This window comes from Tiliqua scincoides, chromosome 3 (assembly GCF_035046505.1).
Source record: "Tiliqua scincoides isolate rTilSci1 chromosome 3, rTilSci1.hap2, whole genome shotgun sequence".
Taxonomy (NCBI): Eukaryota; Metazoa; Chordata; class Lepidosauria; order Squamata; family Scincidae; genus Tiliqua; species Tiliqua scincoides.
In genome coordinates, this window is record NC_089823.1 from 161,131,860 (window position 1) to 161,159,650 (window position 27,791).

Genomic DNA, 27,791 nt, shown 5'->3' on the forward strand with positions numbered 1-27,791 from the left:
CCTGTTTTGGTGATATTTTTATTCATTTAATAAAAGCTTAGAGAAACATGAGACACAATGCTTGGGTTTGCAGAATATTTTCTTCCACCTGTTTGCACATTTTTCTTCTCAATGTTACTTATAAAAACACAATACCTGTGCCTATCATAGCACAAAATAGAAATTCAAAAAGGGACATCAATACAAGTAAAATGTGATGGTTTGAATGCAGTGCTACTGAAGATACTTTTGTGCATTAAGAGTCTCTGGTTTATGGAATTCATAGACACAAAGTAAACATTTTCTTTTTAAAAAGCAATTTTCCCCTCCAGAGGTTCTCTCTATATAATATTAACAGCTAGAAACCAGAGCTTACTATTTAAAATGTTCAGTACCAAAATATTTTTTTTAAATTAAAAAGCACATGGGCACAGTAGAAATGATAGCACTTTTGGAGGGTGATTCATACACATGGACATTGCAGCTTAATTTATCCATGCAGAAAAACAGATGTGCCTCTAAAAACAGGATAAAAGTTGCAAAGTGAGCATTTCTAAAAGCATACTTTTCCTTTTCATCACTATGGTCGGTCCTTGGACAGGTAAGACATATTTCGCATAATTCATGAACATCGTTGCAAGTTAAAATAAAAAACAAAAAACTACTCTCACAGCCTCAATTCTGAGTTTTTACCACAGTTTAAACATTTATTTTCATACCACTCCTGTGATGCAAGTACCACCATCAGATACACATTGGGTCTGAAACATTACAGCTGTAGCCCCAACAGCAGTAAGGCCATTGAACTTGCTTTACAAACAGCTCAAACAAGCATTCTGGTACGTTCTCGGACTTTTGTCCAATAATGAAGAGCTTAAAATGGAAATACTGTTTTCTTTTTAATTCAATATTTGTGTTCAAGTAAATGTGTTTGGGATCAAGATGACACACCAAACCATCTTGATTCCAAACCATCTTGATCCCAAAAGGATGGTAAGTGCTGCATACCATCCTTTTGGAAGACACAAGTTCACCATCTCTGAACAGTACCCACAGATTTAAGAAGAATAGATGCATCTGTGTCTATTATCTAGAATCTAGATATTCTACATTATCTAGAATTTTCTAAAAAGTTATCACAGAATCTAGAAGCACGCATCTCTCTGAAACAAGCATGTTATTGTTCTTCCAGTATTACAAGTTTCAAATAAAGCATGCATCTTAATTCCTAACCACACAGAGGTCTCAAAGTTTCACTATAAATGCTTGATCTGTGCTATTAAAAGCACTCTGCCACCCATCACTACACTCTGCTCTCAAGTAGTTCCAAAGAAGCCCAGGAGATTACTTCCGAGTAAGTAGAATTGAAGCTCAAAGACATCAAGTTCCAGGGGAAGTCCAGGTTTTACAAATTTCATTAACCATCACAGTGTGCTAATTTCTTGAAATATGCCATCAGTCAAGATAACCACATGACCTTTGACTGTGTTATCAACACTAGACCCGCTTAAACAGGACTAATCTTTCAAAATAGCTTTCATATTATCAGTGTCATGAGGGGTTCAATGTAAAGGGTGCCAGAGCTCTCCTTCCAGAACATATGACTGGATGAAATCTGCAGTAAGACATATTACAGTATTTCCCATATTATTATGACAGAAGATAGCTCCTTTTGCATTTCAGTGTCTCCATTAAGGTTGCATAGATTTAAAATACTTACAAGCAGTGCAGATATTTTGTTTCCTGAGATGTTATTCAGCTGTACAGTATGAAGCTAGATTAAGAATACTGCAGTAAGACAGCAATCTCTTCCATGGCAATTTTCTCTTATTTAAAGCATGCCATAGAGAGACCGCAACTCAAAGTTCCCCACAGTTTTACTGATTATTTTTCATCAGCTGAATGATTTCTTTGTACAAGCGCTGTGGGGCATCAAGGCCCCAGATGAAATCCAGATGTTCCCATTCTGGGATGTTCTTATGGTAAACTAAGTTTGGGATTGCAGTCACCAACAGGGCAGTATCTTTGGGGTCTGCAAGCCAGTCATGACCGCCTGTCCACACAGCTGTTGGCACAGTCATCTCTTTTATTTTGTAAAAAGGAGGTGTTGGCTAAAAAGGAGAGGGGAACACAAAAGGTTAACAGCATAAAAACCATCTGCAGTTTGCAGCGTAACAAAGACTTTCTGACAAATTCTGTACAGTACTAAAAGCACGCCAACACAACATCGTGCAGGGCGGGGTGTTCAAAGAACTAAAGGTGGAGGCCAAGCTGTGTTAACCAGGAAAAAACAGGATATTTGAAAGAAGTCCCTAATAACTTTTTCTGAACATTCTGGGACAAACTACATGTTATGACAAGGGTGTCCAAACTTTTTGGCAGGAGACACACATCATCTCTTTGACACTGTGTCAGGGGCGGGGGGAAAACTTTTCACACCCACTGCCAAACCCCCAAATGCCCCCCAACTGCTTTCACTCTTTCCTCTCAACCACACAGGATTCCAGATGAATGCTTGCTATTCTCCCTGCAAATAGTATCTCCATATCTAATGTTATTACTAGCCAAAATGTGGTTGTGGAACATGACGAGCATCCACTAGGCATGGTCCATGAACATATCCTTTCGCTTCCCCACAGGTTATTTGATATGTTGTTCAACCTTGTTCATAAATATGCCTGCACTACTCAGCTTCACCATGGGAGGGCGCCCAGTTGACTATTTTAAAACAATTTAGAACTCTTGAGGCAGATTGTGGCTGTTAAATTCCAGCCCACACTACCCTATATTTTTTGGAGGGGGAAGAACACCAGTAGAGACAACTGCTACCACTAGCTCCAACAGCCTTAGATTCCCCCAAAACATATGCAGCTTACTTGGGGAAGTTTTTGTACATGATAAAATATGGTTGCAGCACAACCTGGCCTATCTCCCTACAAAAAGATATTTCAACAATGAGGTTTCAGCTAAGTCAGGGCGGCTTGGAGGCTGCACCACAGAGTATGCAGCTGAACATTTCACTGTATTTCCATCAGCAGAGATGTCTTTTCTTTAAAAACCCTTTATCCTATCCCCTTCTTATAGAGTTGGCATAACTTCATTTTAGCCAGTAGAACCAATGTGAACAGAAGCCTTTGTCACCCCTACATATGGCAAAGTACTACAAATTCCTAATCTCTGGAAGAAGTAGGATAACTTCTCAGAATAGGGTAAGATGGTTAACTCTAGGATCTAAAGTCTAGGTAGTTTAAGTGGATTGGACTAAATTAGAAACCAGAAAACCATAAGGCTCTATTGACTTACCTGGTTATAGTGAGCCATGTTTGCTGCCTTGCTTCCCCAATCAAAAGCCTTGAATTGCCCAGACTTCACAGCCTAGAAACAACAATGGTTGCATTGCTTTGTGATCCTACATCCATGCAAATGTAGCATGAGAACAATGTGGGCAAGAATTGCAACATGCATTTTCTGCTGTAGATTATGCAGTTACCAAGACTAACTACTTCCTACTACTTCTTTAGGGATGAGAATAAATGATTAAATATTTTAAACCGCTGAAATCTGGTAGATGGAGAGCAAATCCAAAATATAAGCAGAGAATACACCTGATGTCAGCCTTTGCACCAAAGTCTCCTCATCTTACTGGGAAGAAAGACAGAGAAATGTGCAATCAAAAATATTGCTAAAATTTTCAGCCAAGAGATCACCAGGGAATTTTTCTCCAGATGTTGTTTTAACAGAGGAGTGGTTAGATAAGCAACGGCCTGTGGCTGGGACTTCCTTGTGGTGGCTCTGCCATTACGGAACCAATTTTTCAAAGGAAGCTCTGCAAATAGTTTTTGGTGCCAGGTAGATTTCTTTTCCCTTCTCAATCTCAGGGGCCTTTTAAATGTGGGGATTTGACATGGGGGCAAGTTGTGCATATTTTACCTTGTAAGTAATGAGTGTTTCTGTTTCATTTGTGCCAATATTTCCTGCTTTGATATATTTTTAAATGGAGAAGCGGTTTATAAAATTTATAAACAAAATATCATGGGATCAGAGTAGGATCAGCTCCATCTAGTCCAATTCGCGCTCCCAAAGGCACAGCTGCCAGGGCCCTAGAGTGCTTTAAAAAACAGTGGCAATAAAGAACTGATGCAAACAAGCCAGTTGCTAATGTCTTGCTAAGAAAGTACTCAAGGTCCAATCCTATCTAGTTTTCCAGTGCCAGTGCAGCTGTGCCGATAGAGCATGCACTGCATCCTTTCATGGGGAGGTAGTCACAGAGGCCTCCTCAAGATATGGGAACATTTGTTCCCTTACCCCAGCACTGCATTGCAGTTGCACCGGTGCGGGAAAGTTGGATAAGACTGGGTCCTCAGACTCCCAGAGAGCAAGACATGCATCAATACATGCCTTTGAAGTAACACGTGTCAACATCATAAAAGCAAAATACTTTCTGACCAACCAGAAAGAAAAGGCTTCCAAAGAGACTAAGGGTGCAGTCCTAAGCCCTTATGTCAGTGCTTTCCAACACTGACGTAAGGGCAATGCAGCTCTGAAGTAAGGGAACACATATTCCCTTACTTTGAGGAGGCCTCCGTGAGTGACACCCAACACATATGGGTGCAGCACATGTACCATTGGCACCGCTATGCCAGTGCTGGAAAGCACTGACATAATGGGTTAGGATTGTGTCCTTAATGTGTCATTTCTAAGAATTACAACAGAAGGAGAGAAAAAGAATTAACACTCCCTCGCTTTGGACAAGAGAGATCACTCAATCAAAATGTCAATGCTGTAAATCCAAATCAGTGGATTGGCTTATTTCAGGCCTACCTGTATCCAGTGAAACATGTTCTGGACAGACGTTCCAGCAGGACAGTGTGAGGAATACACATCTACCCGACTCTGTAACAAACAGAAAAGTTATTAGACGGCTAATAATAAAGCTAAAAATCAGTTCAAATTTATTTCTTGGAACAAAACAAGTACAACAGCATTTAGACATCATGCAGACTGCAAAAAATAAGTACAACCAAGTACTAGCACCTCAATCTAGTGGTGATTCTTGATTTTTTTGGGGGGGGGAGGGAACAAGTGAGATTAATTTAAAGCAGCTGTTTTCAACCTTTTTCATCTCACAGCACACTGACAAGATGTTAACATTTTCAGGGCACACCATCAGTTTTTGAAAATTGACAAGGCACACTGTGTTGCCAACAGGGGGCTCACACCTCCAATGGCCCTACTATGAAATTCCCCAGTCCCAGACATCCATGGCACACCTGCAGACCATGACACACCTGCAGACCATTCACAGCACACCAATGGTGTGGTGGTGACGTACTGATTAAGAGAAAGAGAATAAGGCATGCCCCAGTATCCAAGGATTCTGTATCCATACTTTCAGTTATCCACAGATACCAGGGACACCTCTTAAAAAGATTGGAAAACATTTTAAAAAAAAAATCTTGCTTTACCAAGATTTTTAAAACTTTCCCCTATTTTTTTTAAAGGCATCCCCGGTATCCATGGTTTCAGGTATCCACAGGGAAGTCTGGAATGGAACTCCAGTGGATACCAGGGCACACCTGTATACTTTAATTGTGCTGTATAGTCATTAATGCAAGACTACATTTTACACATTACACTGCTAATGACACTTTTCCTAATACAGTACAACTCAAAACAGAACTTGTCCCAATTACAGATCCTTAGGGGAACCTACTTCTTACTGCCCTCCACTGCAAAGTCTTCCTGTTTACTCTCACTCTCCACCCTGTATTATTTAATCAGCTATCAAAAACCAGGTGGCGATCGCACGCTGGAGCAGTTCTAAGGCACTGGAAGGCCTGCAGAGGGGGCTGCGGGCTTCCCAAACCCACACTCCAGAGGGCCATAGCAGTCCCTGGTAAGTTTTTAAAAAGCAATTTTTCCTGATGGCAGCACAAACTCAGGAGCACCGTCACTGCTGTTGCCCTACCCCTTAAGGGAGTGGTGACAGGGCTTCCCTGGCTGCAGCATTGTGACACCCCAGTTTGGGAACTGCCAGGCACAACGTAACTTTTGCCAGTACAGCAGCAGTCCTGCAAACAGATGAGATCCAGATGCCTTTACAACTCCTACCAGTGAGCAGGCCAAATGGGGCAGAGACCTGGGCAGGATGAGGAAGCGTTGATGTATATCAAATCCTAAACCCCCTTCAGAGGATAGATATGACCCCAGAACAATGCTACACCAAATGACTGAGCATGTGTAGGAAGCGCAAAACCCACAGGAACTATGGAGTTGGAAAAAGTCTCTCCTACTGAGCACCCTCCCCAATCTGCCCACTTTCCTATCTTAGTGCAGGGACTCTGCCCTAGGAGCACTCCACACAAAAACACTCAAGCGGCAACTTCACCACTTCAGCAGGGAGAATACTAGCAATACACCACACACAGATAAGCAAAGCAGAGGAGGCATGGTTGGGCAACACGGTGCCTCCATCAGGATGCTACTCCATGGCTGCAGAACTGTGCCAGGATTGCCATGGACACTGAGGGGGCATTCCCAGGAGGGTTGCACCAGCATGACACACCCTGGTGTTCCTCCTCCCTCTCTGTGTGAACAGGCTTTGGATACGGTGGTCATTCTGCTGAAGTTGGGCAGTTGTCACTGGGCCACTGGCAAGGGGTCAATATAGAACTGAGTGATAAGACTCTGAAGTAACACATTAGGCTCAAGGTTCAAACTCAAAGATAAGATATGGATGATGTAAGCAGAGTTCTTTTCACATTCCACATGAGGACACGCTACACTATATTTAAAACGTTAACTCCCTGTTCTAGTTCCCGCTGAACTTAACAGTGGATCTGAATGCACACGTTCTGTTCATTTCAATCAACCTTTCACTCTCTGACTAGCAACACTTCCAAGTATATACTGGTTAGGAATTAAAAGAACTTACCATATTTAGATTTTTCTCATTAAACCCGCACAGTAGAAAGAACAAGTTACCACAAAGATAATCAAATAAAGCGTGGGTGCAAAAATGGGTAGAAAGCCAACTTGTAATTCGGTTCTGTGGCAAAAACTGCTTATTTCCAAATATTTCCTGCCAAAGGAAAAAGTATAAAGAGATCATTTTACTAGTCATTCTTTGCTACCCTAAGGACTCTTCTGACAAAGCTGCAAAATATAAACAATAATTTGAGAATCTTCTACTTGATCATTTATCATTTAGAGAAGGGGTGCCGAAACCCCGGCCCAGGGGCCACTTGCGGCCCTTGGGGGCTCCGAATCTGGCCCGCGAGGAGCCCCTAGTCTTCAAGGAGCCTCTGGCCCTTCAGAGACTTTCTGGAGCCTGTGCTGGCCCAACCCAACCCCTCTCCGTGCAAGGACAACTGTTTGACCTCCCACCTAAGCTGTGGGATGAGGGCTCCTTCCACTACTTGCTGTTTCAGGTCTGTGATGCAGCAGTGGCAACCAAGGAAAGGCTGGCCTTGCTTTGTGCAAGGCCTTTTATAGGCCTTGAGCTACTGCAAGACCTTCATTCATTCATACAAGTTCCATCTCTAATATATTTATGTAAATTTATTCCAATTTTACATACATACATTTTACATACATACATTACAAAGTGTAATTCCCCAGCCCCCAACACAGTGTCAGAGAGATGTGACCCTCCTGCCAAAAAGTTTGGACACTCCTGATTTAAAGAAATTGGGAAGCACCCATACGGATTTGACCAGAAACTGGCAAATGTCATCTGACAGAAAAACCTTCCTATTATTTTTGTGTTATTTCAAATAACCTATGCTCGCCTAGCATAGATTATCAGAAATAATGACATCTATTTCATTATCAACAGTGACATTTATTTAAAGCCCATGTATTCTAAGCCTAAAAGCATTGGGAACTTCCTTGCTTCCTCCTCCCACAGCAGCCTCCAAAAATTCACTCCCGAGAGTCATGAAAATACTGGAGCAATGTGGAATGCAGCACTGGGAGCTGCCACAGGAGGAGAAGCCACTCCCCCATGTGAATGGAAGAGTCTCCTGCTCATGTAAGTCTACATATTTCTGCCAAGGTGGAGGGGGAGAGCAGTAGTGTAACAACACATCAAAGAGACAGGGCAGCCCAGAGAGCACTGCTCACTTGTGTGCTGCCCAGGCCACAGCCATCGCAAATGTGCCATAAGGCACATTGTGGTAGCCAGAACGAGGGAGGCGCCAGCATAGAGGCCAGTGTGGGCAGGTATTGGGCTCTGAGTCAGCAGGATGAGGAAGAGAAGCACAGGGTGGTAAGTAAAACTGCTGCTCAGCGGGGTGGCATTTCTAGGTGGGGGCATTTCAAAACTGGGCGGAGGGAGGGAGGGAGGGTAGGCCTGAGCGCAGATTGGGTCCGGGAGGGAGGCAGGAATGACTGCACCTGCTGGATTCTCTCTCTCCTCCTGTGCAATTTCGCTGGTGCAGATTCAAGTAGACCCACAGGGAATGCAGGGGGGAGGTGCTACACACCAAAGGGAACTGATGTTCCCTTACTCCAAGGAGACCTCTGGTTGCTGCTCTGACCCTGCAGGATATAGCGGCAGCCATTTCAGTCATTGCACTGTGCGGTGCCAGGGCAAGATAGGATTGGGCCCTGCGATGTGGTCTGCAAAACCCTTACCCACTTCAAAACACTTCTGTGGCCAAAAACTCATTTGGTAGTTTCTGGCAAATTACAGTTCTCACCCTCATTTCAAACAGCCCAAGGAAAACCGCCACCAAACCTATTTGGAACTTTCAGTTGTAATTAAAATGCCAAAGTGCTCGCTCTTAAGTTCAAAGCTTCCAGTGGCAGGGCTGGATTCAATAGCAAAGTCAGCACCTAGCTGAAATGCAGTACTACAAGTCTAAAAAAGGCCAGCAGCACCAGCTGACTACAGAAGTACTGAGCACCCAGAAGCGTGCCATTAAGAAGGGCCCTAACCACAAGTAGAAAATAGACGTAGGCAAGCTTGTGGCCTTCTCAGAGATATCTACTTGGTTGTTCCTGGAAAAGAACTTGGTCCCAAGGAACATTTGGTCTGAATCTGCAAGGACTCGCTATCTTCTCGTCATTAAGCAATTCTTACAAAACGAAAGCAGAATATGTTGGCCTTGGTTATCTTCCTCAACAATCTTCACTGAAGGAGGCCTAGCTTTATCAAGTTATTCTGAAGTCAAAAAAGGCAGCTCAAGTTGGAACCAGATCCATGAGCCAACAGGATTGTGCAAGCCATTGTTACCATTAAATGAAAAGCCACCAAAACCGGCACCCAGGGTTTGTAGAGGGAGACGACAAAACAATGGCAAATGCATCCATGACTGAACACTCCAACTGAACTACAGATGTCTTTTGCCACTGTACAGGTTCATTCCCTTGGTGCTTCTACAGGCCCAGTTTCCACATCAGTGAAGCGGTAAATGAAAAAGCGGTTTTCAGTTCCAAAATGTACAGCAAGAACAGTGGCTTCACCGATATGTGTACCGAGTGCAAAAAAAGGGTAACACAAGTGTTCAAGCACAGTTCTCTCTTCTCACTCCTTCCCCAAAATCCCTCAGGCCTTTGCAGTCTGCTGAATAGTCCACGACATCTGTCAGCAGCTAAAGCAAGTACCCAAACCAGCGTAGCAAGTTGCAGCACCTGCTCGCTGAGATGTCTAAGAGCACTACAAACGTTCTGCATTCAACCACTGTGTTTACTTTACAGGGAACCTTCCTTCAGGCTTTTGTTAAAAGGCATGTTCAGGCTTCTGTTCCACCATGTACAAAGCAACAGCGTACTGCCAAGTACTCTGCAACATCCAGCATTATTTGTCCAGCATTGTTAAAGCATATATTTTATTTCAAAATACGTACTTTGAGCACCAGTTCAGGAAACACTGAGAACTTGGTCAAAGGGCTGGTGGAGAACTTCACTGTGACTGCTGGTGCCAACGCAAAGAACATTTTGATCTTTTTTGCTAGCTGTGGCAGAGTTGAAAATGCAATGAAAGCTGGGAGGAGAGAGAGAGAGAGAGAGAGACACACACACACACACATAAATGGATATCAACTCTCATGAACAAAACCCAGGAACAAAATTTTGCCCACATTTTCCAATAAAACAAAGGCAAGCAAGAAAAGTCAAATGGAATGTAAACACTTTTAGAACTGTAGATTATCAAGTTGCAAGGGCTTATATCCCTGCTAATTGGGTAAGAGGCACTTTTTCAAGTGGGTGTCCTCTTTTAAGCAGGGGGAGAGTAACTGGCCCGCCTCACCCCAGCAGTGTCTTTTCTAGTGGCTGTCTGCTGGTGTTCTTTTGCATCTTTTTAGATTGTGAGCCCTTTTGGGACAGGGAGCCATTAGTTGTTTATTTTCTCTGTAAACCGCTTTGTAAACTTTTCATTGAAAAGCAGTATATAAATACTGTTAATAATTATAATTTGTTCTCACATAAGCCAGGATACAAATATGCTCAGTCTTAATTCAGGTTAGGGCCTCTTCAAACATCATATTCCTTTCTTGGGAAGTTCTTCCAAGTACAGCAACGCACAGACTGGGGTGCACAATGAACCTTAAAGTGTTGTACATGGAGTGTACAAAGCGAACAAAGCCTTAAAATATTGTACATGGAGCCACTGAAAATTACTGAATAATAAGTAAACTACCGCCTGAAATTAAATACGTAATGCAAGTGTACAACTACACACGGAGCTACTGGAATCACCGACAAGTATTAAAAGATCCTGTTCACATACCCACTGTGGTGCCTTGGGAATGGCCAACATAAAATATTTGCTCTTGATTGGTTTTGTTTAGAATAAAGTTTATTGAAGCTGGAAGATCATATTTAGCCATTTCATCAAAACTGCAAAACAAAAACGACAGCAGCCTGTGTTAAAATATTAACTAGGATGTCTATATGATCTAGGCATCAGTTTCCTTAAGTGCCTCCTTATCAACCCAGACTGAAGGGCAGAGAGGCTGAGGTGCAAATCTCTAACTCAGCCATTTTCAACCTTTTTCAGCTCAAGGCACACTGACAAGGCACTAAAGTTGTCAAGCCACACTACTAATTCTTAATTACATTATGTTACAATTAATTTAATTAATATAACTAAGGGCACAAGCCTAACCAGGTCTACTCAGAAGTAAGTCCTATTTTGTTCAATAGGGCTTACTCTCAGGAAAGTATGGTTAGGATGGCAGCCTTAGATCATTACATGACAATGAAAGAAATTCCCCAGAAGCTTGGAGAGGGAGGTGTATGTGGTTTCTGGAAAGGAAGAACAATGTTTTGAAGCAGGTCTGTTCAAACTGTTATCAATTGATATGCTCTGATATGCTAGGAAGTGGCAAAGAGAGATGAGACTGAGCACACTGGAGAAATAGAAATGTGCTGTGAGGGACAGTGAGGAGATGTGGCTGAAACAAGTGCAGGATGCACTGGGGGGAGAGAGGGAGAGAGAGAGAAAGAGAATGGGAGGCACCTTCTGAACTTTGGAAGGTGGTGAAGAGGGAGGGGAGGGGCAGAAAGAGAGGGGTTAACTGCAATTATGATGGGGGGATGTGTGTGCAGGAGGGGAGGAGGTGGGGTGGGGGGAAGAAAAGCATCACTTGCCTGCTCATTCAAGAAAGAGTGCAACCAAGCCTCTGTACATCTGCTCAGAAGTAAACCCCATTACAGTCAATGGGGCTTACTCCTAGGTAAGTGTTGATAGGATTGTGGCCCAGCGCCCTTCCTGCCAAAGCCTTGCTGGGGAGGCAACGCAGGCAGGGTCACTTTGGGGCACCGCAGACAATGAAAAGGGTCTCTCCAGGATCCTTGCCGGCCAGCTGCTTCTGGCTCCTACCTGCTTCCACCTTCAGGCTCACCCTCACTCCCTCCTTGCCCTCACTCCCTCCACGTTCTGCCTGCTGGGAGCTCTTCCAGGCTTCTCTAGCTGCCTGACTGGCTGCTCAACCAGCATGCGGGGCAGGCACCAGCAACAGCAGGAGCGTTCAAGCCCCTGTGCGGCTGCCCCTTTTTCTCCTGCTGTTGTGCGAGGCTCCAAGCCGCCACTTCTCCCCCGCGCCCAGCCGCTTCCGCCGCTGCCACTGCTACCTGACTCCTTGGACCCAAAGGCACACGTGAGGCAGCCTCACGTCACACCAGTATGCTGCGACACAATGGTTGAAAACCGCTGCTCTAACTCCTTTCAAAAGTTAAACAGAGGCTTGCGGACATCAAATTTCAAAACCTTAGCCAGGACACACAAACTTGTTCCCCCTTAAATTTCCACATTCCGTTGGCTCACAACCAGATGGCTCCTTATCTGACTCTTCTGATTAATCCTAAGGAACACTGAGTAATTACACAAGCTAGATTTTATGTCGTTCCTTCGACAGTAACCTCAAGAAGGTACCATACGGTCCCTCTTCTTGATCGGCTCTGCCCTTGTTCTCTGCTTCAGGTCGAAACCCTCTCCCATATATTTTTTTCTTGTCCAATCCATTTGGCTCTGTGCTCTATTCATCTAGAATCTAAACTAGCGAAGAAGAATGGGCTCCCAGAGCTGATGAAACTTGCATACTTATTAAATGACAGCCCAGTACATGTGTTGCAGGGCACTGCTAATTTCCTTTTGTCAGTTGTAAAAAAGTATTGAAAGAGATTGGTGTAATGTTTATTTGTATGGTCTGTTTGCATTTTCACCTTAAAATTGGTGTGACCTTTATTTTATTTTTAATTCTTTATTTCTTTTTATTTTACATCTTGTTTTATTTTGATGATTCATTTGTTGGAACATGAATCAATGCCAATATAAGTCTCTAAATCTAACTCCTTCAAAACTCGTTAAGTAAGACTCGGTTACCCCATTCGTGAACTACATTCAATGACACTCAACTTCACAAGTCGTTGCAATTCAATACAAAGACCACAAAGCATTTTTTTTTAAATTAAAGTGAGATAATGCACAGCAGTAGCCGTACTTGGCATCGCTCATTCCCTTTTGCACCTGGACTTCTCTTGCCGTCTTCACTTAATATTTTTAAAAAGAATTTTTCTATTTTTATGATATTTCAATTATATTTTGTGCCCTCAGGCCTTGCAGACAGAAGTACTGGGAAGCTCTTCCTTGTTCAAATCCAGTTGGATTGTCTGCAGTATCCACTGCAGGATTTCAACAACAGCCAGGTTCAGCCACCCCAGCACACACGCGCACAGCCAGCTATGCTCAGAGCCAGATCTTGGCTGAGCCACCTTCTCCAAGCTCAGCCTACCTCACCAGGTTGCTGAAAGGCTAAAATAGAATCTCTTTCTGCTGTCCTGAGATGCTTGGACAAAGGTTTTTGTCATACATACAGGTGTAAAGCAAAAGCAGCCCAATCTTATGCCTGTCTGCTCAGAAGTAAGCCCCACTGGTATCAGTGAGACTTACTCTCAAGTAGAGGATTGCAGCCTAAGATTTCTTTGCAAAGAATACTGTGGTTCAGATAGAAAAAGTCATGCCATATAGTAGCAGCTTACCCCATGTCAAGATATTTGTGTGCAGGGACTCATCACTTGCAGCAAGCAGTATAAACTAAGCTTAACACCATGCCACTGCAATAGATCTTATAAGAAAGTTAAACAGTCTAACCCCACACTATCAGCTACTGCAAGCAAACAGCTCACTGTGCTGTTATAGCTGCTAGATGGCCACTACACCACAGCAATACCATGTAAGGGTGTTCATACACCCAGGCTTTAAAGCCAACCCTCTATTTCATTGTGAACCAGCAAGACCTGTGAAAGCCAGGCTGCAAAGGCCTTTCGAAGGTCAGGCAATTAGCAGGACAATAACTCAATCATCCTCTAATTGACCCACCAGCTTCTACTCCTTGGTACTCTGCTCTCTTAACCTGAGGAGCTTTCTGACTATAAAACAGGTCACTTTGCCCGTCCACTCCTTGGCTTCTCTGTCAGAGTCCCGACTCGGCTTTTCAACAGGGTGCCAGGCACAGCTACTGGACATCAGGGTAGCCCGATGACCAAATCACTGGAAACCAGTTCTGAAACCCAGTAAACCACAAGACAGAGTAGACACTTATCCCCCAATTGCCTTTCTGAGCTCATGCTACAAATGTTTGGATAAACAGAATTGGCCTTATAACCGATTAACACCTGCCTGTAGAACAAGTGGGATTTGACAAAATCGTATCTGTGTAGACCAGGTGCTGAGCTTGACAAGCTACATTGAGGCTGGCTTTCAAAAAGAATTAAAAACCACAGTTGTATTTATTAACCTAACTGCAGCATATGACACCATGGGGAGGGAGGATGTGCTATATAAACTGTGTCACATCATTCCCTGTAAAAAGCTGTATTGATTAGTCAACAAAATGCTAAGTGACAGATCTTTCCAGATCATAATGGGGGACAATGCAAGCAAGGTAAGAAGGCTAACAACGGCCTCCCACAAGGCTCGATAATGGCACCCTGTATTTAACCTGTACATATCAGACTTGCCAGTAACAAGGGGACGTAAATTTGGATATGCCGACGACCTGGCTCTAGCAGTGCAGGGAAAAAACATGGAGGTGTTGGATGGCCTCCTCTCAGAAGACCTCAAGGACCTGGGAAAGTATTTTGCTGACTGGAGGTTAACACCCAGTATCAGCAAAACAGTGACTACATGCTTCCATCTTCATAATAAACTAGCTAATGCAGCCCCGAAGGTCTATCTAAACAACAACCTACTCCCTTACAATCCCCATCCAAAATATCTTGAGGTAACTTTGGACCAGACTCTCTCTTATAAGCCACACCTCGAGAACACGGCCCCAAAAATCAATTCCAGGAAAAACATACTCTAGAAATTAATAGGAACAAGATGGGGAGCTTCAGCCACCACTCTCAGAACATCAGCATTAGGATTGAGCTACTCCGTAGCAGAATACTGTGCTCCAGTATGGCTTAACAGCTGTCATACTAGCATGATTGATGCCAGATTAAATGAAACCATGAGGATTATAAGTGGCTGTATGAGACCCACTCCTATCTGTTGGCTCCCCATCTTGAGCCACATAGCACCACCAGCCCCAAAGAGAAAAGAGGCTTTAGGGAAAGAATATAGAAAAATCACCAACAACCCACTTTTACTAGTACATGCTGATCTTCTCATCTATCAATTGGTAGGCTTAAATCCATGAAGCCTTCTCTGGCACTCGCACAACAACTTTAACATCAATGCCCAATGGAAAGCTAAATGGCTAGATATGGATAGATATATAGACGATCCTACACTTAAGGTGCAGGTTTTGACTTACCTTGCCAGCATTGGAAAACTTTGAATACGATCCATACCCTACATGGTGTTTGTCAGGACTCAGTGTTTAAATGGGGGCTAGTATCTACCCCACAGTGTGATTGCGGGTTCTCCCACCAAACCATATACCACATTTTCTCTGGCTGCAAACTGAGGGTGTATACTGACCCATGGTCTGACTTTTTCTTTGAAGGTAACTCTGTCCTTGAATGGCTGCATGAACTGGACATTGACATTTGATCTAGTCTAACTGGTATATAAGTCCATGTATTATATGCCATACGCTAAATAAATAAATAAACTGAAAACCAATCCCATTTACCACCAGTGTTCCCCTACTATGATTCCAATAATTCACTCAGCTGTAAATAGATAGGATTTATTAAAGGATAAAAATAACATACAGGATATGTTGGATATAAGTTTAGGAATTTAGAAAGAGCATACAATACACACCAATAATTAAAATAATAAAAACGAACTCCTAACCCTAAAACTGTCACTCACCAAAGTCTTACATCAAGATACCTCAGCCCTGCTGCAGTCAGGGTTCGTCCATCTTGGAACAGAGTGGTCTAAACTCAAGAACCCAGGCCAGAGAAGAACTAAGACAAAGGATGTTCCTAACAGTTGACTCTTATAATTGACTTGAGCTCAATAACCAATTAAAAATCAGAACTGATGGAACTTGCTGGAGGCAGACATGCGGTCAGGCAACTCACTCATGGAGGGTCACCCCTGCCAACCTGAAAACCTGCAGCTGGAACAGATTCCCAATCAAGGTGTCCTTGCCAATCAGGCCACTCTGGGAACAGCTCTCTCTTAGAAATGAGGACCAGCCGCTCCCACATCCCTCCAAGAAGTTAGCTCCTAATTAAGAACTTTCTCACAGCTGCATCAGGCTAGCATGTATCCAAGCATTTAACTTGGCTTCAAGCAGAGGCCTATATTTTGTTGTTACCCAGTTTTGTTTTTCCCGTGACAGGATCCAGTCCAGGTCCTACAGACTAGATCTAGTTGCACCCAAGTCAAACAGTTCAAAGCCTTAACACCTACCAAAACTTCAAATTTTATCCTTCGTAACAGATGTTTCATTTAATGCAAGCATTCAATTCTCCACATTAACACCTCTTAAAAAACGCAAAACAAAAAAAGCTAAACTACCAATGGGAAGAGTTTCATTGGTTTTCCAGAGTATGTCACCAAGTCCCAGCAACATGCAATCAAGGTTAATGAGCTCACTCTACCTGAATATCCAGAATTCATCTTGTTTCACGGTATAATTCCTGTGTTTTTTGCTCCAGGTATTACCTCGGCTATTTCCCAACCAGACATCATAGCCAGCATCAGCCAGCATGAAGCCCAGACTGTTATAGTCCAGATTTGATATCCAGTTACTGCCATCAGCAAGCAAGCCATGCTGCAGAAACACTGCAGGCCTGGGATCTGAAAGAGAAACATTTCAAAAGAGACATAAAGAAGGTTCCAGGCTTTTGCCAAGTCACAGACCCATCAGAAACATTTTATGCCAGTCACTAGGATCATTCCCTCCCTGCTATAGATTGTGGGTAGAGAGCATACATTCCTGAAAGTAACAGAATAAAGGTATGTTCATAAGTGCTGCCCTGTAGTCTGGAATGAGTCACTTGTCTGTAAGCAACACAGAAAGCAGGGTATTTTAAGAGACCAACATACACTCAAATTCAATGCAGCTCTTATTCAAGTTACAGGTACAGTTGGCCCTCCTAATCTATGTGTATTTTACTCAACACGAGTGCTGACCTTGCGTTTGGAGGGCTTCAAGGATCTCTCAGACACAACTGGAAGAGTCTTGCAATCACATCCAGGAAGTCTTCTGAGGTGCAGAAAGGCTGCACCTCACCAGACCTCAGGAGGCCTTCTGGATGTGACCAGAAGGCAATTCCAGTCACATCCAAGAGGTTCTTGAGGACCTCTCTGTAGATACGATTATCCTTGGAAATAAGTATTTGCAGGGGGTTCAGAAACGGATCCCCCGCAGATACTGAGGGTCCACTATATAGGAAAAATCAAGTTCCCAAAGTGAAAGCATCCATTATGTTTACTGGCCTCGCTTGGACATCATGCACTAAAATCTTCCACACTGGAAACTGTATTTTCTTTAAATATGGGTCCAGAATCCTACTTTGTTGTGAAAATTGACCAGGAATGTATCCAATAGAGAGAGGTTTGACGAAAGCGACCATCCATGAGACAAAACTGAAATTCAGAGGAAGCTCTCGCTTTAAGATGATCCCCCAATTCAGGCATCACAAACCATCAGACAACCTCAGCTCCCTTATTCTTTCTCACAGTAAAAACCTCAAGTCATGAAAAGCTGCATAATATGGTGGAACCACCAGCAGATCAGTTGTCCAATGACCTACAACTGACTAGTACAGGTAATGCTTCTGAAAGTAAAAAGATTGCTGCAAAGGATCACATGCATTTGCCTAGAGAGCCTGGGTCAAAGTGGCATCAGGACTGTAAATAAGGAAGAACATGAACTCTGAACTAGTCATTCATGCTACAGGAAATCTCAAGATCTCAAGGCTGCTAACCAAACACGCAGGCTTCCCCCTCCTCAGACTTCCCAAATTCTTTTTATAGCATCACAAAGTTAAAAATTAATACACTCAGCTCTTGATTTGTACTACAGGTTGAGTCACCCACATTACTTGTGTGGGTTCCGTTTCCAGAACTCACTATAGCAAATCAAATTTTTTTAAAAAGCCCTTTGCTCTGGTTATTGAAAAACAGCCTTGCTGACCTTTGTGATGTTAAGAGTCATTAAGGACAATTCAACAATCAGTCTCTTTCCAGGTCCTTAGAAAGGATTATCTTTCTTTCACTGTTCAGGTGGAAGGGAGGGGGTCCCTTGAAGAGAGAATGATTGAAGGATTGTCAGCTGGCTGCCCTTTAACTATTGTAAAGGCCTGTTTTCCTTTAATTTAAAGGTCCCTTCTCATCATATTGAGATAAAAATCTCTACAACAGTAAGAAAAGCATTTTAAAGGGGTGCATTTTTCCCCTTCTCCAGGGATCAGCACTTTCCTTCTGATTTGCAGTGGCCATTTGTGTTGAACCAAATCTGTGTATAACAAGGTTGGACCTGTATTGTTAGCAACCTGAAAATGCTGTGACCTCCTCCCCCCCGCCCCCCAAAAGAACAAGCAGGTCCGTTAAGCCCTTTTAAGCCCTCTTGTTTGGGTTTTTGTTTCTTTGTGGTTGCCTTAAGAGCCCTTGCATTAAGAGTGACACTTGGCTGGAAATTCCTCACTCTTAAATGAGCAAAGGAGGCTACATGACACTGTTATGTTCTTTATACACGACCACAAGACACATAAACAAAATCCAGAATGAAAAATAGGTGGTTGCACAGTGCCTATCAATGCAAGACATCCATCCCAAACACCAAGTGTTGTTGGGAATGAGACACTGTCCAACTATATGTGCTGTCAGGACAGCAGAGGAGGACAGCCCTTGCGTTTCCAGTGGAGGATAGCAGAGTGGCACGGGCGCATAGGGAGATAGCACAGGAAGCAGTCGATCCCAAACAGAGCCAAAGAAGCAGACACAGGCTTGTTTGTTGCAGAAGCAGGTATTGGTAAAGGAGCAGGCAGAACAGCAGTCAGTCAAACGGTCCAGAAGTCAGGGATACAGCAAGGTGCAGTCACGATAAGCAGTTCAAGTCAGTACACAAACCAGCAGCATAACATGCAGAAACTTCACCACAGCAACCCACATTTGGTGTCTGTTCTTGCCCCCATGTATACCAGGGCCAGCCAATCAGAACAGGGCAACCTCATAGTCACAAGACAGTCTTGTGACCCACTGATTGGCTATCCAGTGGTGCATTGCACCATTCCTCCATAGCCTATATGACTCAGCATTCATCTCTCCCCAAGTCACGTGACTCCCACCCAACAGGTGCAGTTGATTGCACTAGCTGTGCTGCTTTCCAGATTGTTTCACACCAGGTCCAGATATCAGGGCCTCCTGCCACATCCTGGCTAATAACAATCTCAAGCCTGGGATGCCAAAAAACTGACATGTGCACATGTCAGTTCCTTCCTCACTAGCACTGATCATGAGGCTGCCAAGAAGCATAGCCGGTTGGCAGTCAGTGCTTCCAGCACAAGATCCAGGCTACAATATTATATAGGTGGGGCCTCTGAGGATTCAGCATTTGCCTCACCGTGGGTGCCAAACCCCTGGATAGCCCCACTGAAGACCTCCCAGAAGCAACCAAAACCTTGTTCCTGTTGCGTCTGAGAGGTTTTCTAAGCCTCAGAGAGGCCGCATGCCACCAGAAGTTGCCACAGAAAGGCCATAATGGCTCCAGCCACGTTCAGAGCTCCAGTGGGCCCCCAAAACCTCAGATTTCATTATCAGCAGTTTTTGGTACCTGTGGGAGGTCTGGGAACAGAACCCCCACAGATAAGGAGAAACCACCTATACACCCTTTCCTGGAAATAAGACCTACTGAATTCAATGAGACTTGCTTTCATAGAGACATGCATAGGATTGCACTGACAGTCCGCCCCCCCCCCTCCTCATGCATTCACTGAACATATCAGAAGAGGAATGGAATTATAAAAGGGCTTGAGCTGCATGGAAATAAAAATTGATTTTGTGGGAGGGATCTCAGTAGAGAATTTTAAATTATATATGTCATTTTTTAAATAAAACAATAATCCATGAAACTGCAACAACCTTTTTCCAAAAGTCAAGCTTCTCAAAACCAAGGAATGTTCAACACTTACACATGTTTAAATTTACTCACATGCACACACCCCAAATCATAAACACTCACCCTTGTTCCACTGGCTCATTCTCCCATGACGGATTCTATTAATGCAGAGGATATACCCATCATCTGTGACTACCTCATATTCCTCGCTGGGATAGCCTCTGAAGGAGATAATTTCACTCTGGGAGGAAAAAAAGAGAGCAACAAGGGTAACTTTAGCTTGTGAAGTTTAACAAGCAACTGCACAGTCACTACAGAGATTTTTGTTTTCCCCACGCAAGACAATATGGGGAATATGGAAAACAGACATTTCCATCATTGTGCCATACCAAGAACAAAAGGATGATGAAGCAGGGAAGGAAATAATTGTTTTGTGTGTGACAATATTACAATAAAAATAAGCTTAAATCTAACGAAGGCCATTGTGATTGCCAATTTAGCTGCCTTAGCATACTGTCCGCTTATTTTAAAACAACACAGGCAACTCAATACAATTCAGTTGTCTGATGCTATTGCCAACTAAGTACTAGCAATGGCTCAAACTGCCCCTGACTCCACAGAGATGACCCAAGTACAAACCTGATGACCACTAGACAATTTAGCAAGTGACAAGCTGCAATGAACCTCTGCCCACCTTCACTTAAGGCTGCAATCCTATAGACACGTGGGAGTAAATAGTGGGAGTTATTTCAGCTTACTCAGAAATAAATCCCATTTCTGTATAGGACTGCACTGATAGAGAGCTTTGTTGGCAGATGTTTATCACGAGAGCCTGGCAGACAAAACAAGATGAGAACACCAGCCAAAGGGGAATGTATGAGAAAACAATACCAAAGCGATCAGAGGAATTTTGTCCAAAAACATTTGAACCATAATCTGGCTGCATCATGAAGAGAAGCAAGCAATATTAGACTTAAGGAGGAGAAACTGAAAAAAAAATGAGGGTAAAGGAAAAACACAGATCACAGTGGTAAAGGAATCAGAAATGGAATCTTCAAATGGGCTTCAAGGGTGACATGTGAGTTTCAGAAGACATAAGAAAAAGCAGATTGGGAGGACAGTCAACAGGACTAGTAGCTGTTTCACATGTGACAGATCTCCTTCATAGAAGGCAATTGCACATAGAAGTTTTCAGGAAATTCATTTGTAGTCTGTGGTGATGCTTCACATGGGTTTATGCTACACAATGGCACCAATAGGAGCCCTCCTCATGGGGAAAACAGCAGCTGCAAGGAGCCCAGTCTGGCTCAAGGGCACAGGCAAAGACTCCTTCTCCTCCCACCATGAACCAGACTGCACACTCTTGCAGCTCTCATATAAGAATCAGGGCCAATTACACAATGGCTTGGCTCCAAAACAGTTGACTGGGTGCGCCCAGTAAAATATCTGCCTTCTTCATTTCAAGTGAGATTCCCCATGCCATATCACCAACTACTTTTCAAGCCTTGAAGAAAGCAGCTGCTCAGATCCAAGCCAGTTAATGTCACGTGTAGTTTGGCCCCAAAGTGTATGATAGAAGGTTCTCCTTCAAGTGATCACTGCTAGAACTGAATAAAGGTAAAAATTCTACTGAAGGTAAGGATCCCAATAAGAGAGTGGCTTTTGTACTCTGGGTTTAACACCTTTTATTTCAAGTAGATGTATAGTAATTAAACACAGTATGGTGTAGTGCAGCCATACCCTTCTCTCTCCCCCCTTCTGTGGCTAGGTAGGTGGCACCCTTATTCTCCCCAAAATGCTACAGAGTGTTCTATTAGCACATTCAGGGGTAGGGGGAATGAATGGCAATCCCCAATGGTACATGGAGGCAGTCCAGGGCATTCAGGGAATAAAAATGGTGCCTGTCTCATGGTGACTGCCATCAGAAGCAACTTCAGGTTTAGTAGCCATTGTAGCTGCAGGTTGCAAAGAAATGGCTAAAAGAAAAACATGGTTGCTGTGTTAACTCCAGCACTGCTCCCTTTCTGCAATTCAGCCCCCTTCAGTTGCATCATTGGGGCAGAGTGCAGATGCACATCCCATCTAAAGTAACGCAGCATAAATGGATGCCAGCCACATTTGAAAGTGGGTGTCATCTATCAACCCTGAGTTACAGTACTTTCAATGGTATGCCCAGCCCTAACCATGTTCTGCCTCACCCACATAATTAAAAGTTAAAACATCTCATTGTGCAGCACGGGTAAAGAGACAACAAAACTGCAAGCATGGCAGAGAGCATTAGCTCAGTTCAAGGAGCGATTTCTCCTCCCCTCACCCCCCCCCCTTTTGCAGAAGCCGCTCAGCCAAGGAATGCATATGGCTGCAAACAGGAAAAACATTTTACAGAAGTGGAAAGTTGAACAACTCCCAGCCACCCAAAAAAACAACTTACACAAGCTGAACTGAAGTTTGAGCAACATCAGTCGCCCAAGATGCCTTATATTGAAATTAATACAAGAGCAGAAGATACACTGCTTACAATGTTCATAGTTGTCTCTGGATCCACATGCTTTCGGCTTCTCTCATAAGTCTCAGATGTTATCAGGCCTTGGACCAAACTTGCCACAATTATGAAGAGCCACATCCTTGCCCTGTAAGAAAGCAAATTCACCTTTCAGCACAGAAGTCCCAGACCATCCCTTTGGAAAAGGCTAGGTTAATAATTAACCAACTCCTTTAACCTAGTATTTATAAACTGGGCTAATAGTTTACCATGAAATCCACTAAACCAAACCATTAAGCCTATGCCCTCACACCTCTATTATGTTTTGGCATCACCAACTGGCAAATAAGGGAGCTAAAGTACAAGTTGTACTACGATTGAAGGGATCAACACTTTCCCACAAGGAGAGACAAGTCTTGACAAATTGACAAATTGGCAAGCTGCTATTCTCCCAGCCTTGCTCCCTCATCATCAATATTATCCCCTTTAGGATGTGCCAATTGACCAAAGTGGCGCATCACGATGAGTGCTGCCCACCTGAGAAGCTGGCAGCAGCCCTTGGGCATATATGCATGAATACATACAACCACATACACTGCCCTCAAAAGAGGATGCCACCAGTGAGAATCAGGTCATTGAAAAGCTCTATTGACTTCAGTCGATTTATTATTATTACTGTGTTTTAAGAATTTAAAAGTTCAGCTTGCCAGTGACCTGTGTTGATCAATTCCAAAGTTTTTCAAAGCCCCGAAGAAGTTTTTCTTCTGTTTCTTCTGTTTCTAAAGAATCAAGGAAAAAGGAGAGCATTTGGTTTCATCATCCCATGATGTCAAGGATAACCATTTCGCATGTGGCCTTTGGACTGTGTCCATTATGGTCCCCTTTTACCATTTGTCACGTTTGTTAGGAACACAAGGAAGAAAAATTCAAATTCATAGCATTCATACTATTTTGCAACAGAACTGTGTTCAGCTAAATAAAGCCACTTTTGCAAAGGTGAGATGCAAAAGTGGCTATGAAGTTTAAGGTACTAAGTAAATCATGGGCACATTAAGAATGGTTGCCTATAGCTCCAGTCTTTCTCCTTCCCCCCTCCCCACAAAGTCCTGGCTTTAACAGAAGATATTTAACAGGTAAAACTGTCCCCACAATCCTCAGAAAGCTTCACCTGTGTGTCCCATGGCCTCCTGTGAAAGAACTGCAGCAAGTCCTGGATATGGTGATATGTCCTGGACTCAGTGCTCTCCAAATACCAAAGCTCCTTAAGATGTTCCATTCTCAAATTATGTATTAGCCAATAATATGGACAACTGCTTTTCACAAAGGAATATATAGCATTTTGCTTGGTAACTATCATCCATCACTTCTCAAAAATTCTGGACACATCATAACCAAACACTCTAAAGATTATTGCGAAGGAAGGATCGTGGACTTAACCCACAGATCGATGATCTCACTTAGCATCCCCAGGTGTGCCCAGAGAGGGTCAAGATGAGCTCTTGTCTCTAAGCCAGTGGTTCTCAAACTGATGGGTCACAACCCACCAGTTCATGTAAAGCTTCCCCCGTCATTTTAAGGGGTGAGAAAGAGGGGAGGCAGCAACATGGTCCCCAGGATTGCATTCCTAAGGGGGATGAGTGGGGTGCTTTTACTTACTGTGGGCAGAAGTAAGGAGGAGGAACTGCAGGGAGCCCCGCGCACCCCTCTGCAGGGCTCCCCGAGTATTAGAATGTTGAGAAACAAAGTGCACAAACCACCTCCTGCAAACCAGAAGTGGTTTGCACACGCTGTTTCTCAACATTCGGGGAGCCCAGAGGGCAGCGCAGGGTTCCCCAAAACTTCCTGCTCCTTGTTCTGCCCACAGTAAGTAAAAGCACCCCCCTCATTCCCCTTAGCAATGCAATCCTGGGGATCATGTCACTGCCTTCGCCCCTACCCCACAAAGACTTACTTAGGGAGTAACGCTCCCTGAAAGTTTGAGAACCACTGCTCTAAGCACGTCTAATCTACAACCCTCATAACGCTCACTTGAGAGAAAGATCCACTAAACACTGCAAGATCTACTATTGCGTGAACATGTGTAGGAGTGCCCACTAATTCTGCTGGGCAAACAGCATGTGGGCTGAATTAACACAGGTTACATTAACTAGGGTGGCATTATATTCCAAAATTAAGTATAAACACTTTTTTTTTGCAATCCAAACATGTTGTGCTTACTATACAACCAGTTAGCATACAAGCTGATCCAGGCAAGAGACATATTACAAAATTATTCACTGCATCCTGCTAACAGTTATTTTAATTGATCAGTCAAGAAGCATTGTTTACTTAGCTTCTCGTCGTCATTCCCCTTTTGCACCCACTGCACAACTTGACAGGAGACATCAAAATGGCAACAGCTGATCATAAAAAAATAATCTACAGCCATTTAAAAGAGAAAGCTGTTTTGGTTATTTGCTAAACTTCCTCTAAAAGGAGTATTTATCCTTTTCACAGGCAGCAACTATCAAGTAGGAGCCTTGTGACAAAACAGGCAGCTGGATTCATCTCTTTCCCACAAGAGTACTTTTGTTAGCAATACTCAAGACAGCAGCCACTATTAAGGAGAAGAAATCCAAGCGGATTCCCACTGAGCTGCACAGTTCTCTCGCTAAAAGAAAAGCTAGTGATAACAACACAACTACATATATACAACAAAACAGGATTCAAGAGTCTCTGAACAGGGAGAACAGGAACAGGCTGTAAACGAGACACATTCCAGCACTGTCAGCTGACTAGTCAGCTGCCCCTCTCTTTGCGCCTTTCACTGGGAAAGTTCAACAATGATGCTTGCAGAAACCAGCAAGCAAATCTCTTCATAGCATAGAGACCAGTCTCTTCTGGTGAACAGAACAAGCTGCCTGGCTAACAGACCAAGAGACAGGAGCAGGGACTTGTAGAGAAGTTGGCAGTCCTAACACGCACACAGAGGCTTGAATTTTAAACACGCAGACTAACCAGTAAGCCCCACTGAACTCAGTAGTTTACTTCTGAGCAGGCATCCTTACAACTGCACTGCAAGGAAGTTTCTGCTCTGGATTAAGTACCACCCATGAGTCCAGATTCCCACTCTCCAATGTGAATTAGAATCTCCACTGTATTCTGCACAATAATGGACAGTACATTTAACATTGGGAAGGCCGAGGGGCAGGGAAACAGGTGCAGCTCTATGCCCTCTTCATGTGTATGTGGGAATCCTGCAGTCCTCCCCATTTCCATACTGGGGCTTCTTCCAAGTTATGCATGTAGCCGGTTCTGGACCCACAAGTGTGGGTCATGCCCTGACTGCACCAGAAAGTTTGCCACAATTTCTTATTTTGTTGCTGCTGCTTGATTCTTTTTAAGAAGGAGAAAGTATCATCAGGACAATTAATCCTGTGCCTCTGAGAACTGTGCAACTAGAGAAGCTTCATCAGGAGGGCTTTCTCACATCTCCACAACCAAGCTGCGCCTTTGAAGCTGCAAGAGCCTCTTCATCCATCAGGACGAATTGGGCCCTCAGGCATAAGAGCTAAGCCTCTTATGTCACAATAAATCTCTTAGTCTTTAAAATGACACCAACTCCTTCCTTGACCTCTAGGAACTTGGGGGGGGAGCAAAAAGCGGGACATACACAACAGATAAGGACTTTATGAACACTGCAGGAAAAAAGGGGCAACAGCGCAGTCACTGTCACCTAATGCACAGTTACCATATTGGTACAACTTGTAACACACCAGCAAGACTCTCATCAGATTAGGTTTTGGCTTATTACATAGCAGTTAAAGGACTAGCCATATAATGGGGAGGAAGAGAAGCGTGGCTCTCCATGACATTAAAAAACTTGTCCTTAAGATCATCCTCTCCTTTTCCCAGTGTCTATGACTGTGTCAAGCACCCCCCTGCCTTCCTTGCTCTCCCCTTCAGCAGACAATGGCAAAAATAACACGCTGGCCAGCCTGCAGAACCAATGCCTTCTGGCTTAGCTTTCCACGGGCAGATCTGTCTCAACAGAACAGAGGATCACAGCACTGGGAAGAGTCTGGCAGGTGTGGCTCTCTCATCACTGCAGCATCACCACGATATGACACAAGTCACACCAAGTCAAACAGCCCATTCCAATGGGACTACCTTGCAACCCCAACAGGCTTCGCTTCATCAAAAGTTCAGCCCTCCTTGCTACTTACTCCTGAGGAAGTGCACCTGGGGGTGTTTACACAACACACACTTGCTTGGAAGGAAGACCCACTTCAGGGAAACAGAGAGGGGTTTCCAGAAGCAGTGGGGTAGCTAGAGGGTGTGCAAAAGCAGTGGGGTAGCTAGAGAGGGCGTGAACCAGAGAGGGCTTCCCAGAGGCAGTGGTGTAGCTAGAAGGAGTGTGAACTAGAGAGGGGCTCTAAGAAGCAGTGGCATAGCTAGAGGGGGTGCAAAGCGTAGCTAGAGGGGGGCAGAAAGTGGTGTAGTTAGAGGAGGCGTGAACCAGAGAGGAGTTCTCAGAAGCAGTGGCACAGCTAGAGGGGGTGCAAAGGTAGCTGGGGGGGTGCAAACTGGAGAGAGGTTCCCATAAGCTGTGGCATAGCTAGATGGGGTGCAAAGCATAGCTAGAAGCAGTGGTGTAGCTAGAGGGGGTGTGAACCAGAGAGGCTTCCCAGAAGCAGTGGCGCGGCTAGAGGGAGTGCAAAGGTAGCTAGAGGGTGTGCAAACGAGAGAGGGGTCCTCAGAAACAGTAGCATAGCTAGAGGGGGTGTGAACCAGAGAGGGCTTCCCAGAATCAGTGGCATAGCTAGAGGGGGGTGCAAAAGCAATGGCGTAGCGAGAAGGGGTGTGAACCAGAGAGGGCTTCTCAGAAGCAGTGGCATAGCTAGAAGGGGTGTAAAGCGCTAAGTCCGGGGGAGGGGCCGCTTGCACGCCACGGTGGGCTCCCTGCAAAACTTGCTGCTTTGCCCCCCCCTAGCTACGCCACTGCCCAGAAGTAGGCGACCTCAGCGACAGGCAAGGGGGCCGTTCCCTCCACACCAGCAGCAGGCTCTGCATCTCTCCACCCTTCCCAGACCCCGCCGGGGCAACCATACCAGACCAGACAAGGGGCTTCTAGAGCAGCCAGAGGCCGAGATCCGCTCACCGGGGCACGAAAGCTGCAGAGGAGCAAAGCACCACCCCAGCTGAGCCCGGGGGACTTTGAGCCCGCCCTCCATTCAGCAGCGGGTCAGAGAAGCGCGTCGCAGCCAATAGCAGGGCTTGCAAAGCCTCTCGTTCCACGCGCATTACCCAATCGCTGCTCACGAAGCGGGGGGTTCTGCCCGCTTAGCTCAGCCCAGTGCAGTTGAGCGGGG

At 44.3% G+C, this 27,791-nt stretch overlaps 1 protein-coding gene across 5 annotated transcripts; it reads right to left on the minus strand.

Moving 5' to 3' along the window:
• Position 1: 1 nt before the first annotated feature.
• LIPA (lipase A, lysosomal acid type) lies at positions 2-27,652 on the minus strand. Of its 5 annotated transcripts, none has more exons than XM_066620341.1 (11): positions 27,531-27,629; positions 23,155-23,219; positions 22,477-22,588; positions 20,082-20,199; positions 16,495-16,693; positions 10,715-10,824; positions 9,831-9,967; positions 6,914-7,060; positions 4,801-4,872; positions 3,283-3,354; positions 2-2,090 (listed from the first exon to the last, which is right to left on the minus strand). In XM_066620341.1, exons 3-11 carry the CDS (start codon positions 22,579-22,581, stop codon positions 1,857-1,859), a joined length of 1,194 nt encoding a protein of 397 aa, XP_066476438.1. In that variant the 5' UTR covers positions 22,582-22,588; positions 23,155-23,219; positions 27,531-27,629; the 3' UTR covers positions 2-1,856. The 5 variants fall into 5 exon arrangements, with proteins under 5 accessions (XP_066476438.1, XP_066476440.1, XP_066476437.1 ...); XM_066620343.1 differs by having other exon boundaries at positions 27,581-27,616; XM_066620340.1 differs by lacking the exon at positions 27,531-27,629 and adding an exon at positions 23,609-23,744.
• Between the last annotated feature and the right edge of the window lie 139 nt (positions 27,653-27,791).